This window comes from Cheilinus undulatus, linkage group 6 (assembly GCF_018320785.1).
Source record: "Cheilinus undulatus linkage group 6, ASM1832078v1, whole genome shotgun sequence".
NCBI lineage: Eukaryota > Metazoa > Chordata > Actinopteri > Labriformes > Labridae > Cheilinus > Cheilinus undulatus.
This window is the reverse complement of record NC_054870.1, coordinates 15,697,670-15,711,591: the sequence shown is the minus strand read 5'-3', so window position 1 is coordinate 15,711,591 and position 13,922 is coordinate 15,697,670. Positions and strand designations below refer to the sequence as shown.

Here is a 13,922-nt window from a genome sequence, read left to right as displayed (position 1 = left end):
TCTGCTACTGGTGGTGGGCTCAGAGGGGAGGCAGGGGGAGCAATCGCCCCTTTTGGTGCCCTGTTGTTTAAGAAAATGCCCTGAAAGGGCCCTTTCCGATGCCTTTGTGGTAAATAAACAGAGAGGGGTCTGGCTGCAGAACTGACATCTATGTCACCCCTCTAAGATTCTGTCTGTCAGAACGGAAGTACCATAAACGGCTGGTATAAGATGTTTTCAGTATTGGATTTATTTTTTAATTTTTTTAAAACTTAAGTCTAGCCGTTAAATTCATGAAATAACCACATGGGCGACAGACATTCCAGACTATGCAACTTTTCATAAATAAAACAGAGAAAAAGGTCAGAGGTCTAACATAGGGTTAAAAAAATTATGTATAAGCCCCTTTTAGAAGTAGTTGGATGAACAGTGACTTGTTTTAACTTTGTTAACTTTAGCTAAAGCTTACATATCTATGCTAGCTATGAAGTTGATGTTGCTATGTAGGCCAGTGTGGCTAAGTTAGCTTTAGCAACATGAACTTTAGCAAACGCAGCTAAAGCTAACATAGCTACGTAAGTAACATAGCTACATAGCTTAAGTAGCTGTGTTAGTTTTGTATGTGTAGATATCCATGTGCTTTGTGAGCTTAGCTTTAGCTATGTTTACTGTGTAGCTGTTATCTACATAAGCTTACACAGTTAATGGAGCTATGGAAGCTACAATTGTTACATTAGAATTTCTTTATGGAGGACAGGCTTTTTTTCCTGTAAGCAGAATGTTGACTTAACGTTTTGTAATCAGGTTTTGCATGCCAAGTTTTGAGTTTTAACTTTGATATTCTACTTTTACCCTACCCTTAAACAAAAGTTTAATTCTATTTTATTTTGAAAGTTTCAGCGTGAATTTCTGTTCAGACAGATGGCGTCTTACAGTGAGAGGGAGTGTCTTAGACGTACAGTCTTGGACAAACATGACGCAGTGACCTCTAAATGGAAAAACAGTGTGCCCTCTTTGGTCAGGCTGAACAATTTTGATTAAGAAAAACATACAACAATAAGGAAAGTAGGATTTTTCTAACTTTTTAAAAAGAAATCGAAACTTGAATGTTTGCATACTGTGTAGAGCATAACATTTCTGCCACAAAAAATAATAATAAACTGGTAATTTGATGAACAGTTCAGTTCAAAGAAATATTCCACCTTCTGCAACTTGAAAATTTGAGTAAAACATACTGCATGTAAATTTTGATGATTTGCTGCCTTTCTCCTAAGTGTGCAAATTTAAAAAGTGCCTCCTTTGGTGTCCTGTTAAGTAACATAAGGGGCTATAAGTTTCTTAGGATTAAGTTTATTTTTCTGAGGTTGTCGTACAGTTGTAGTATTAAGGTATAATTCATCTCCACACCATTAGGAACCACTGCTAGTCAACTTAAACTAAAAAGAAGGGAAGTAGGACTTTATGAAAACTGCATTACATCTCTGCTGCAAAAACAATATTAAACTGGTATTTGACAAGTTTAAGGTAAATAAATATTGCATCCTTTGTGATTTTAGAATTACAGACAGGCATTTGAGAATTCATCTAAATTTTGATTAACTGAGCAAATTTGAAATGATGGTGTCTCTGATGCTCTGTAAGTACACAAAATTTGACAAAGTGCCCTCTGTTGTACCTGGAAGTAGACCAAACCTGGAAAAAACATTCTGGCATCCTAAAGTTGTTGTATAGCTGTAGTATTAATGTGTTGTACAAATTCCCACAGCCCACCATGCAAGGCTCCCTTCTCTATCTCTAATGAAATAGATGACACATCTTTTCAGAGCCTTCTCTGCAGAGTAAAACTGTATATCCATTTTGCAATAAAATGCTCAAATATATGATGAGAATGTTTCTCTCTGAAGGATATGCTCCTGTCATAATATTCAATCTACTCAAAGTTCCTTATTTTCTCTTCAAAATGAACAGTTTGAATCTGATTTTGGATGAAAATCTGGCTTTAATAAAAATATACATCTCAGACATCTCATCTCAGACGCTATTGTGAAGTTTAACTGAAACCTAAGAAAAGCTGAATATTTGTAGAAAAAATATGGTTCAGCTGACAAACTCTGCTTTGTCATGTAGCGTAAAGCTTTAGGAAGAACCCTTGAAAACCTTCTCATGACCTTGACAGGTAAAAGGAGCTTGAAGAAACTCAGACTGCCTCTCTGTCATCTATTCTCTGGTTCCTTCAGCTGATGAAGTTGAATACGTTGGGGACGCACTGTAGACTTTGCCCCTGCTCTGACGTTGGATGTGACAGCCGTCAGCTGACGGCTTTGTCTGCCGTGTCTGTGACAACAATCTGATGTGACAGCAGTCATCAGAGGGTTTGCTTTGCTCTGAGCTTTTCTTTCAAACTGGCAGCACCTTCATCAGAAAAGACTCTATTCACCTGGTCATGGGATGTGTGGGCGGTTATCGATCGCCGCCTTCACTATTCTACTTTCTCTCCCTCCAAACACAACTGACCCTGACACCCAATCACAGTCTGTCGCTGGCCATCTGTCAGCTGCATCTCTTGGTGTCGTCCCAGATAACCACTGGAAAAGCAAACTCCTTTCAAAGAGAATATTGGCAGCATGTCGATCAAAATCTTTCCCAACATACAGCAGGGACTTTAAGCTTCTTATCCAGAGTGACATTTAGGTTTTTATTTTTCTTCATCTGCCTCTCAGCAGATGTGTGGGACGGATTGAAGGCTTTGTTATGTTATTTTTGCAGAATTCTGCAGTATCTCAGGCGTCTTCATATGCTTTCATTTGTTAAGCTGTTGCATAGAGTGGGAAATGGGGGAGAGAGTGTGGGATGACATGCAGGAAATGAGTCAAGGATTGGACTTGAACCCTCACCCCCTGTTATGTCCCTGGTCTAGAGGAACCTAGACATACAGTAAGAGGATGATGTGCACCCTCTACTCCTCTGCTGAAAGCCAGCAGCAGAGTTCAAATCAGAGTTGAAGCAGCTGTTTAATGAGCTTCAGAGGAGAGTAACAGAAAAAACATATGCGATTCCTAAATTTACCCTAAAAAAATGACTACACAAATGGCAAATTACCTTTCTTACTCTTTCTCTGCTGCTTGTTTGATTTTTACAACAAATCTATTTCTAAAAGTTTCCACGGTCTACCAGTCACTAGTTTTATGACAATCTGCTAAATCTCTGATGCAAAATCCTGAATCAGGTCTGCAACATTCACTCAGATCTGATCATACATACATACCATGGGATTTGTCTGAAGTGTCCTCTGAAGGTGAGCGCAAATTGCAGCAGCTGAGATTTTCAAGAAAAGCAGCTGCAATTTTATTTGAATCAGCCAATCAGCACTAGCACCTGATCACACAGACACAGGCGCGATTACACGGTCAGAAATCCACATACTCGCTGAAGGGAAGGAGACAGAGCTGCACATTTTGCAATAAACTTAACAATTTAAAATATATAGCCCAGGGTCATAAAATGCCCGCTTTGAGGATTATAGTCTTTGTTCGTGACTGAACTTCAAAGCCAGCGGTGCCTTGGCCAGTCCTCATTTGTAATATCTAATCTTAGGGTTTTCAGTCATTATTATGATAAGTGAATGCACTATAGCATAATTGCAGGATGTGCAATGTTTGTCACATGACTGGAAGCAGTTCATGCTTCTTGTTCTTTGTTGTTTTAGGCCTCAATTCCCATCCTGAGGTCCAGGACCCTCTTAGTGGGGTGCTAGAAATATCAGTGGGGGCACGATGCTCTGTCTGCTCTGATTTCACTGTATTGATTTGATTAAAAATGAAGCTCAGCGTCAGTTCATGCAGGACAATGGCTTTTGGATAAATTTTATTGTATTCAGTATGCATTGTCATTAATGTATCCATCCACATGGGGGTTTCTAGCTTGCATCTTTTGATCAGAGCCTTCTCCACCAAGTAAAACTGTACATCCATTTTGCAATAAGATGGTAAAATGCATGACAAGAGTGTTTGTATTTATTGATGAAAGCGGGCACTTCTATCCATCTAAATCCATCTAAATGCCTGTGTATGATGACTGTTTTTATTGTTTTGAATAAATATCTAATGATAACAAAAACTTCCTACACGTGTACTAAATTTATATTCATGATTTGAAATTTGAAACTGTTGCTGGTTCTTTGGGTATGGAAAAACAAAGAACTGGTGCTAGACTAAGCTCTGGCTCTTAACCAGCCCTTGATTTGACTTGGTGTATAAAAAGGGGTTAATAAAGATAAGGTATTTAAATATATATATATGTATCAGAGGGAAAATCTGATTTATGTGCACCAAGCGTTCTGAAAGTAATCTGTCCACAGGTAAATGGCACTTAGAGGCTCATACCACAAACAGTCAAGTTGTGCTCCCTCTGTGAAATCAGGTATTTTCTGCTCCTATTAAACAGTATTTTCCAGTGTGAATGCACAGCTCCAGCCGACCTCTGACTGCTGTACACAAACGACCTTCTTGCTGTGTTTCAGCCTCTGTTAAAGCTTTGCTGCAGTCCCAGCACACATCAAATCACAGCCAATGCATTCCTGATTAGGCGTGGACACGGTAATTGTTTTCATTGCTTTGGATTGGAACGACATTGAATTTAATGTGCTCCATCGATCTTTTGTTGGTGGGAAATTGGGTTTGTTACCAGCGTTGTAGATCTCTCCCAGCCCACGCGTTAACCTTTTAGACTCTCTCTCCCCCACCTCATTTTTCTCTTCAGTATCACTATATCTCCATCCATACCAGTCCTCTCTTCTTCATTCTCCTGTCTCATTCTGATACTCTTTGATTTTACAGCTCTATCCTCTTTCTCATTCCCTCCGTCTGCTGTTTATTCACTTCACTTCTCCATTGTCCCATACTTCCCTAATTTTCTCTCACTTTATAAACTCAATCAGCAGAATTGTTCAACAGAAACAACACTGGCAGAACAGTTTACCACTGAAGTATATGTGGGGTTTATTTAGAGGATATTAAGGCCCAGTTAGGGCTGTGTGGTTCAGAGAATCTGGTAAAACAAGGCGCATGGTTATGAAGTGATGAAGAATGAAGAATTCAGATATCAGTGCACTGGGCCACTATGAGGAGATGTTATGTAACACTTAGAATATACTTGTGCACCACAGTATTTTAACAATGCTTTGAGTTTTTTTTTTTTTAAACTTTGCATAAATCCCCACTCTTACCCAGGCATGAACCGAATAGATTTTGGAGGTCAAAGGTCACTGTGAACCTAGAGTACCATATTGTAGCTTCTTAGGGGCGATACTTTCATAAACCGCCACTTAACTTTTACTGTCTGACGGCTGTAATCCTCACATGGGAATAAAACTGCCTTATGAAAGTCCTAGTTGTACTTTCTGAACAGCAGGCTTAACACATTTTAAAACCCCAATTCCAAAAAAGTTGGGGCACTGTGTAAAATGTGAATAAAAACAGAATGTTATAATTTGCAAATCTCAAAAATCTATTTTTTATCCAACATAGAACATAAACAACGTATCAGATGTTGAAACTGAGATATTTTACCATTTTGTTTAAAAAAGGCTAATTTTGACTTTGATGGCAGCAACACATCTCAAAAAAGTTGGTACAGTGCAAGAAAAGGCTAGAACAGTGCTACTAATTAAAAAAACAACTAGAAGCATTTTGCAACTAATTAGGTTAATTTGCAACAGGTGTATTAACAACTGTGTATAAAAGGAGAACTTTAGAGAGTCAGAGTCTCACAGAAGTAAAGATGGGCAGCAGTATACAAATATGTGACAAACTTCATCAAACTTTTTGTGGAACAATTACAGAAAAATGTTCCTCAAGGTAATGTTGCAAAGACTTTGAATATCCCACTGTCTACAGTACATAATGTTATCAAAAGACTTAGAGAATTTGGAGAAATATCTGAGCAAGGGACAAGGCCAAAGGTGAGTGTTGAAGGCTTGTGTTCTTCAGGCCCTCACACTGCATCAAACACAGGCACGACTCCGTCCGGGACATTGCTGCTTTGGCCTTGGAACACTTCTTGAAATCACTGTCAACACAGTTGACGACTGCAAAAGATGCATCATGCAAAGAAAAAAGCCACATGTCAACAGGATCTAGAAATGCCGCTGTCTTCTCTGGACCAAGGCTCATTTAAAATGGACTAAGGCAAAATGGAAAACTGTTCTGTGGTCAGATTAATCAAAATTGGAAATTCTCCTTGGAAACCACAGACACTGTGTCCTGCAGACTTAAAAGAAGAGGGATCATCCAGCTTGGTTTCAGCAAACGCAGTAAAAATCCTGCATTAGTGCATATGGCATGGACAGCTTACACATCTGGAAAGGCACTATCAATGCTGAAAAATGTATATCAAGGTTTTAGAGTAACATATGGAGCAATCACAACAGCATGACTTCACAGAGAAGAGTCCAGGTGCTGAACTGGCCAGCCTGCAGTCTGCAGACTGTTGTTAAAGGAAGAGGGGATGCTGCATAATGGTAAACATGGCTGTGTCCCTACTTTCTTGAGATGTGCCACTTTCATCAAATTCTAAAGTAGAAAAGCACTTGGAGAGCGCAGACCTCCGCCATCAGCCCTATCTCCCAATAGTACAGAATCCTTAAAAAAATTCCTGGATCCAGACGGTGATCCAGATCACTCCCAAAATGTAATCAGTTCTTCCTTATGCCATTTCTGACATTTCCCGAAAATTTCATGAAAATCTGTCCATAACTTTTTGAGTTATGTTGCTAACAAACTAACAAACGAACAAACCCACCCGATCACATAACCTCCTTGGCGGAGGTAATGAACCAATATTTTTTTGTTACATGGTAAAATGTCTCAGTTTCAACATCTGATGTTTATGGTGTTGATGTTCTGTTGTGAATAGAATATGGGTTTATGAGATTTGAAAATCATTGTAGTTGTTTTTTATTCACATTTTACACAGCCTTCTATTCAGCCAATTCTTTAAGGAACTGGAGTTGTATTTGTTGAATTGATTACTAAAGGAAAGCCTCAATGGAGGACACCCTTTACTTGTTTAAAACTTTCTTTGTACCTTTGCTTTAGGGAATATCTTTGTGTTTCATCTCCTCTGCTCTCTGTCATCCCTAGAGAAACTAAAATCCTCAAAAAAAAAAAAAAAAAAAAAAGTAGATCTAGGTCTTTAGTTCAGGAGAAACACTGTTATCTTTGCTTTAAAAATGAGATGGATTTTCTTCTGCTCCTTTATTTGTGTCATTTAAGCAGCTTCCTAGAGCTTGCTGGGTATCCTTTAAAGATTTGTTCTTCCAATCTTCTAAATAGGGATGCTCATATCAAGAAAATGTAGTGTTAAGTCACTGATAATTCCAAGACTAAACTTCAAATGTCCATAAAGTAATTCATTTAAAAGTATTTAAAGATTTCTTATAAACAGCTTTTCATCACATCTTACAATATTTTTCCCAATATTTTCACAGATGCCTGAATGAAATGAGATGTTGCCAGAGGGGGGCTGTTAGTTTTTACAGCTATCTTAAATTAAGTCTTAGTTTTCATATTGCAACACCTTTTAGTATCTGTCACATTTTAATAATGTCTGCCCCTTGTAGTTTTAGTCCAGTTTTAGTCATCAAAAGGTCCTTTTATCTTGGTCAGAAGTTTTTGTTTGCCTGAATCTGCACATCCGACTTGTGTGTTCTATGTTCCCCGCAAAACCTGGGATGCCTGTTTTCTACAGCTGAAAGGCAGAGGAGCCACAGATTTATCTTACCTAACAGCTTGTGCTTTCTCATATCATGGATTTTGCATGTCTGCAGAAGACTGAAACACATTAAGTCTCATCAGGTCTCCTTGATGAAAGCCAAACTGGTCATAGTTTTAGTCACTAAAATAAACACTGGCTGTTGTGAATCTTGATACTGTTTGACAGCCACCATTTCATAAGGAAAATAGATCCTCATAAAAATAGATACAAGGAAAATAGACCCTTATCAAATCCAGCATAATAGTCCGTAGGAATAAAGAAAAGAAAACTAATCTTAAGCAGAGCAATCAGATCATGTCAAAAAACTGGCGATAATAATGGAATACTGAAAAGCAGCAGATAAAAGCAGCACAGCTTTGGTATTTTTTTAAACTTTCTACCTTTGTGTTTGTTTTTCTCAGCAGTCAGAGAGCAAAGCCAACACCAAGGAGGGTACGGAGCCGGCTGTGGACCTGCTGGGTCTGGGTAAGAAGTTATCTTTTTTCCACCAACATCATAAATAAAAACAGTCATAACCAACAATTATAACTCATCAAACTGTGATTAGATATCTGCTTCATTTGTCTCTTTTGTAAATTAATCCAATTAGTCTGATTTGTGTGATAACATTCTAGATCAATATTATTAATTGCAGGGCCAGTGGTGTGTGCCATTGTTAAGAGAATAGTTTAATACGGTCAGATTTTATCAGACATTTTTATACCGCCTGGAAGTTCATACAGAGCTGTTAGCCTTAGGATGGCAGATCTGATTCAGCTGTGAGCAGAATAGAGTTTAATCCAACAAAAAGTCCAGTCAGTCACTGAAACAATACACTTTTACCTTCAATCCAGACAGAGATTACAATTCATGGGGAAAAGGATGATGTAATCTTTTTTTTTTATGTTTTAGCAGAAACACATAATTAGAAAATTAGGTTTAAGTTTGCCATTTTCATTTGCCTTTAAAAAAATGTAGCATAATGTTTTGGAGACTAAAGTGTCTGGAACATTATTTATGTAATGTAAAAAACAATAATCATGCTCGGTGCATATTCATGTTGTTATTTGTGCATATGTAATTAAGCTAGTACATCATTTTTTGAATGTCCAAATTTTCATTAATTTACTTTAAAAAGTGATGGTTTGACAAGACTTTTATTACTTTAAGAATAAATTTTTTTTTTTATTACTTTCACTGGCATCTGTTTGTAATGCAGTCCTGCTGCCAGAGGGGCGTTGTAGCACATATAAATGATGTTAGCTAGCTACCATTAAACAACAAACGATGAAAGCATTAAGCTGTGGATATACGTACAACTAGTTTCACTTCTGTTGACTTGAGTAACGACCTCTTTTGCTGAACAGTGTTAAGTAAATGATAACTGAACAATCTGTTTACAGAGTAGTTTCAAGAGATCAGTTTTAAAAAACCCTCCTTTGTCCACACAGAGAGGAAAATGATTCATTTCAGTTTCATTTTGAGAAATTTTTTGGCATTGTTTCAGGAAATGTCCAAGTAAGAACGAAACCATTTAAAATGACTGAAAATGCTGTAATATAAACAGTATACCAGACATGTACGTAATTGGTGCTGCAACGCTGCCACAGAAATGCACCAGAAACAGAGAAGAAGATTATGGAGCAGGCTCACCCAAAACTTTTCTCTTACCCAGAATGTTCTCCTGGCTGCTGTTCTGGTTGCACTCTGCAGTGGATCTAATAACATGTGGTGTATGCTGTTCTCCATAACCATTTGTTTTTCATGGTGGTTGTAGAGGAGCAGAAGACAGGAATACGATAATGTAATCTGACATTGTTGTTGCTGATGGCTTGGCACATGCATGCGGGTTTAGTGGGCAATGACTTAACCACTTCAGGAAATATGTGCTTGGTTTTACACACGGAGATAAAACAGTTGCTATATACAGATTAAGCTGAGATATACTTTATTTTCATAAACTGTAGATAGGGTTGTGGGAACCTGGAGCTGTCCATGGTGCTGAAGTCACTGACTAATGAAATATACTTTTCAGCCCCTGCTCCATTCATTCATTGAAACAACCTGATATTAATTCTACTCTGAGTAATCACTAAGAACATTTTACTAAGACAGATATGGTTGTGAATGAAAGAATGAAAGTCATTTCCCCTGATTTGCACACATGAAAATGGGACAGAAGCACCCAGAATGCTGTCTGCTCAGCAATGAAGTTTGCATGCATTTCACACTTTTTCTCTGTGGACTGCATTCTATCTCTGTTTCTCTTGTTTGTACAGGTGTAGTGATAGCACTTTTGTAAACTGGGTCAAGGCTGCCTATAAGTGGAGGAGGGATGAGGTGCTTTCTTGGGGCGCAGCCTCAAGAGAGGCCCATGGAGGTCAGCATAAGCATGGCTCTTGTATAGTTAGCTGTATAACCATCATTATTTTCAAGTTAAAAGAATAGCCTGTTTCAAAATGAAAACATTTTTCCTTGAAATAAAATGAGCCTTTTTTGGTACCACTGGCAATGTCGATGGACCCATTGAACCAAACCTTTTGGACAGTAATGTCAGAGGTCATATTAAGCAGCAACCTGCATAAAAGTCAGGATGCCAAAATAAGAGTGGAGGAGGAACTGAGGCAACTTTTTAGAGAATTTATAAACCCATTAAAAACATGTTAACACAATTTTAAGCTTCAAAATGGAGGTAAATGTTATAATAAATCGAGAGGAGTCTGGCTGCAGACTGTAGCTCTCAGATGCCACCTCCTGCATGTTAAAATTTCAAAATAAAATTGGATTAACTTTTGGTTAGGTTAGGGATAGGGTGAGGGTAAGGGTAAGGGTTTGATACCAAAAGTTAAAAGTTACGGATGTGCAAAATCTCACATAAACCCTTTGTGAGAGTTGGTGTTTGAGATTTACGGTCTGCAGCTAGATGGTCTTAAATAAATCTGGGTAGGGCCCCTTCTGAGCTTTTCAGGGTCCCAGCTATTTCTGTGGACAGGCCTGAACTAGGCACTCATTGTACTCAAACTAATGTTTGCTTCCAAGCCAAGTTGTTCTTCTTCATAGTTTAATCTTTAAACTTTCACCACTGGAGGTGTGTCTGTAGTAACAAGCTGCTTTACTGTTCGACTGGCTTCTTATTTATGTGAAGGTGAGTGCATGTACTGTGTTATTATTTGATGTGGAGCTCAAGGAAAGTCACAGGTCACGGGAGAGGTTAGGTTTATTTTCTACTTCACAGATTTGTCATTGATTTGTTTCTAAAAGAGGATTAACTCACAAGAAAGCAGCTGAACAAAACTGTTACCATTGCCAAAGATCCTTTATTGATTTTTTTTTTTTTTTTTTTAATGAGTAGAGGGTTTACTCAAAACAGATTCAAGTTTCTTTCTTTTGTTGATGCCTGTAGAGTCCATCTGATTTATTTCTTTTTAATTCTTGGCTTTTCTTTTATTAACAGCCTGTGGACTCGATTTGTGTATCCATATGAGATTTAAGTAAAGTAATGTTTATTTCTAAAGCACATTCAAAACAACATAAGCTGACTTTAGTGTTTATCTTGGCTCATGCTGAAGACAGTGCATTTAAGAAACTGATAAACTGCATATGACCAGGCATAAAACAAGATAAATCAGTGGGTGTACTATTGTGTGCCTAGTCAAAAATCCTGCTGCAGCTTCCTGCATGTACGAAAGTGCCAGCATGAGACTGTAAGCTCTCTGACTTCCTTGTATAGTGGCAGTAGTCCAGGTGAGCAGTAATGAATATATGGATAACTTATATAATCATGAATTCTACTTTAGTTTAGGCAGCCTGCCTCCACAATGGACGCTTATATATTTTTAAAGCTCTATTCAGAAGGATTTTCAGTTGGGAATTACATTTGTTAAATGATATCAGTAGTGCACGCTTCCACCAGAGGAAGCTCAGGGATTGAGAGAGGCCAAGGAACACCCACTCAGCATTCCTTTCCTTTATTATCTAAGGTCTAGAGCAGGGCTATTCAATTATACATTCAAAGGGTTAGAGTTGAAATTTAACCAGCCCAGGGTTTTTCAGCAGCAATTCACGTCTTTTTTCTGCTTGTGCTAAAGGCAAATATCAAATACATGCAAATTAATAGAATAGAGTAGAACAGAACCTTATTTTGTGTTTCACATTTGAAATAAAACATTTAGTGAAATATGTGACACAGGGACATCAAAGGGCATAATAACTTTAAAATGAATGCCATCATCCACAAGTGGCATGTACCCTATACTTTTCTCTGCCTATTTCTCCGTCCTCTCCCACTGTGACTAACACCAACCGATAGAAAACTCATTTGTTTTAATTAAATCTTTCACTCACATATCAGACATAGGCACGCTGAAGTGCGTTGAATATTTTCCAAAATGACCTCACTGGTGTTTCCTGGTGAGTGATGTTTCTAGGCAAATTTAATTTCAGTCAGTCATATTGAGCTGTAACGACTAATCTAGAGTTCAGAAAATTCTCAGGAAACAGTCAAAATTGAGCACTGTTTATTTGAGTCAGGATTACAGTGGAAGTGGGTAAATGATGCAACACTGATTTGCAAAGTGTAGCAGGGGTTAGCAGAGCTAGCACCAGACATAAATCCTCTTTGCAAGTTAATGCCTACGTCTGTACTTTTTTCTAAACTTTTGTTTTATGTGAGTAAAGCCAGTGCAGCCCACTTATAACTTTATCCCTCATTTTCTAGATCAAAATAGTGCTAAACTGCTCTCTTTCTTAGACATGCTATTGGTGCTGTCAGTGCACTGTTGTTTACATTTGTTTAAAGACCCTATAAAGTTAAATCCACAATTTGTGCCTTAACACAGTAGATATGCTGGAATCACTGGACAGGTCACCTCAGTGCAGTCTGTTGTTAGCTGATGTCTCTGCCTTTATTAAAAGTTAACAGTCAGTTACATGCTGTAACAATATCTGTAACATATCTGTAACAATGCATTGGATGTTGAAAAATTAATCCAGTTAAATCAGAGTACAGACAGAAGGTTCTATCCGTTTTCATCTACATTTCAAACATAGAGCATAAAAGAGACCTTAAACTTTTGTCTGTTTTTACAGGGTTGCCATGGATCCTTAAAAAGTCTTAGATTTGACTTTTAAATTTGAGGTCATAAAATGTCTTAAAGTCTTAATTTTACCTGTAAGAAGTATTACATTTTAGAAGGCACATTGCCAAAGATGCGCCTCTGTCCACTCATTCTTTTCTAGCTCTTTGCTGTTTTCTAGCTTTTTGTCTATGTGTCAGTTTAAGAAAAAAATTAGAAATACATTCAACCACACAGACAGACTTGACATAATTTGATAGCAGGAACACGTTGCATCAGTGTGACAGCTGAAGATCAGTTCTCTCTTCATGTTCATGCTTGCTACCTCAATGTTTGCATCTCTGTCCCTCTCTCTGTCGACCAGTACCACGTGATATCCAACAAATTGATATTTAGAGCAATGGCTTGTTATATTTAAGAGAAAATAGTGGTTTCACATCAACACGTAAGCATTTTAGTGTGTTATTGAAAAGTGAGACACATCACTGTGCACATAATAGACCAATTGATAATTAAATGGCAAAAACAAAAGAAACCATCTGAAAAGCTATAACAACCAGTCACTGATGTAGGGAGAAGAAAAACCTTTATCAAAAGTCATCTTTTACAACAAATTTATCCTCTTATTTTGGTGAAATCAGTACATTTTGAATTTTAATGTTAAATTTTATGTAAGATTAGCTGTAGATAGTCTTTATCTTTCAGGTGTTAAAGCAGTAAACAGTAAACTCTAATGTGGTTTGTGTTTTATATACAATTACTCAGGGTATGGTTTGCTGAGCAAAAACGTGTGGCGTTCCCGGTATCTGAGCATGCAGACAAAAGTCAGAGTCTTAGGTCCTTGGTCGTCCCTGTCTGACTATACCCTTGTGAGGCCTGGATGTTGAGTGATGACCAGTGATGCTGACTTGTCTCGTTTTGGATGACTTCTCTTTGGCGCATTTTTCGTTATCATTGGAAAGACTAAGTGTTTAGTGCTGATGTGCTCAGGAGAGCAGAGATGGGAAGAGTCTGATATGGGAATGGCAGCTACATTTGTACTAGCCCCTGACATGCTTTCCCGGCCCTGATCCAGCTCATGGAATACTGGGTGCCCAGGACCTGGTGGGCTCCAAG

General features: G+C 37.9%; 1 protein-coding gene across 4 annotated transcripts in view; it reads left to right on the top strand.

The window, feature by feature from the left end:
• The window catches only part of LOC121511191 (stromal membrane-associated protein 1-like), a 178,523-nt gene that overhangs the window by 107,489 nt on the left and 57,112 nt on the right, over nucleotides 1-13,922 (top strand). For all 4 annotated transcript variants that reach the window (XM_041789788.1, XM_041789790.1, XM_041789789.1 and 1 more), the window contains exon 7: nucleotides 8,154-8,217. In XM_041789788.1, the coding sequence (XP_041645722.1) occupies nucleotides 8,154-8,217 (64 nt within the window). The remainder of the gene's footprint in view (nucleotides 1-8,153; nucleotides 8,218-13,922) is intronic.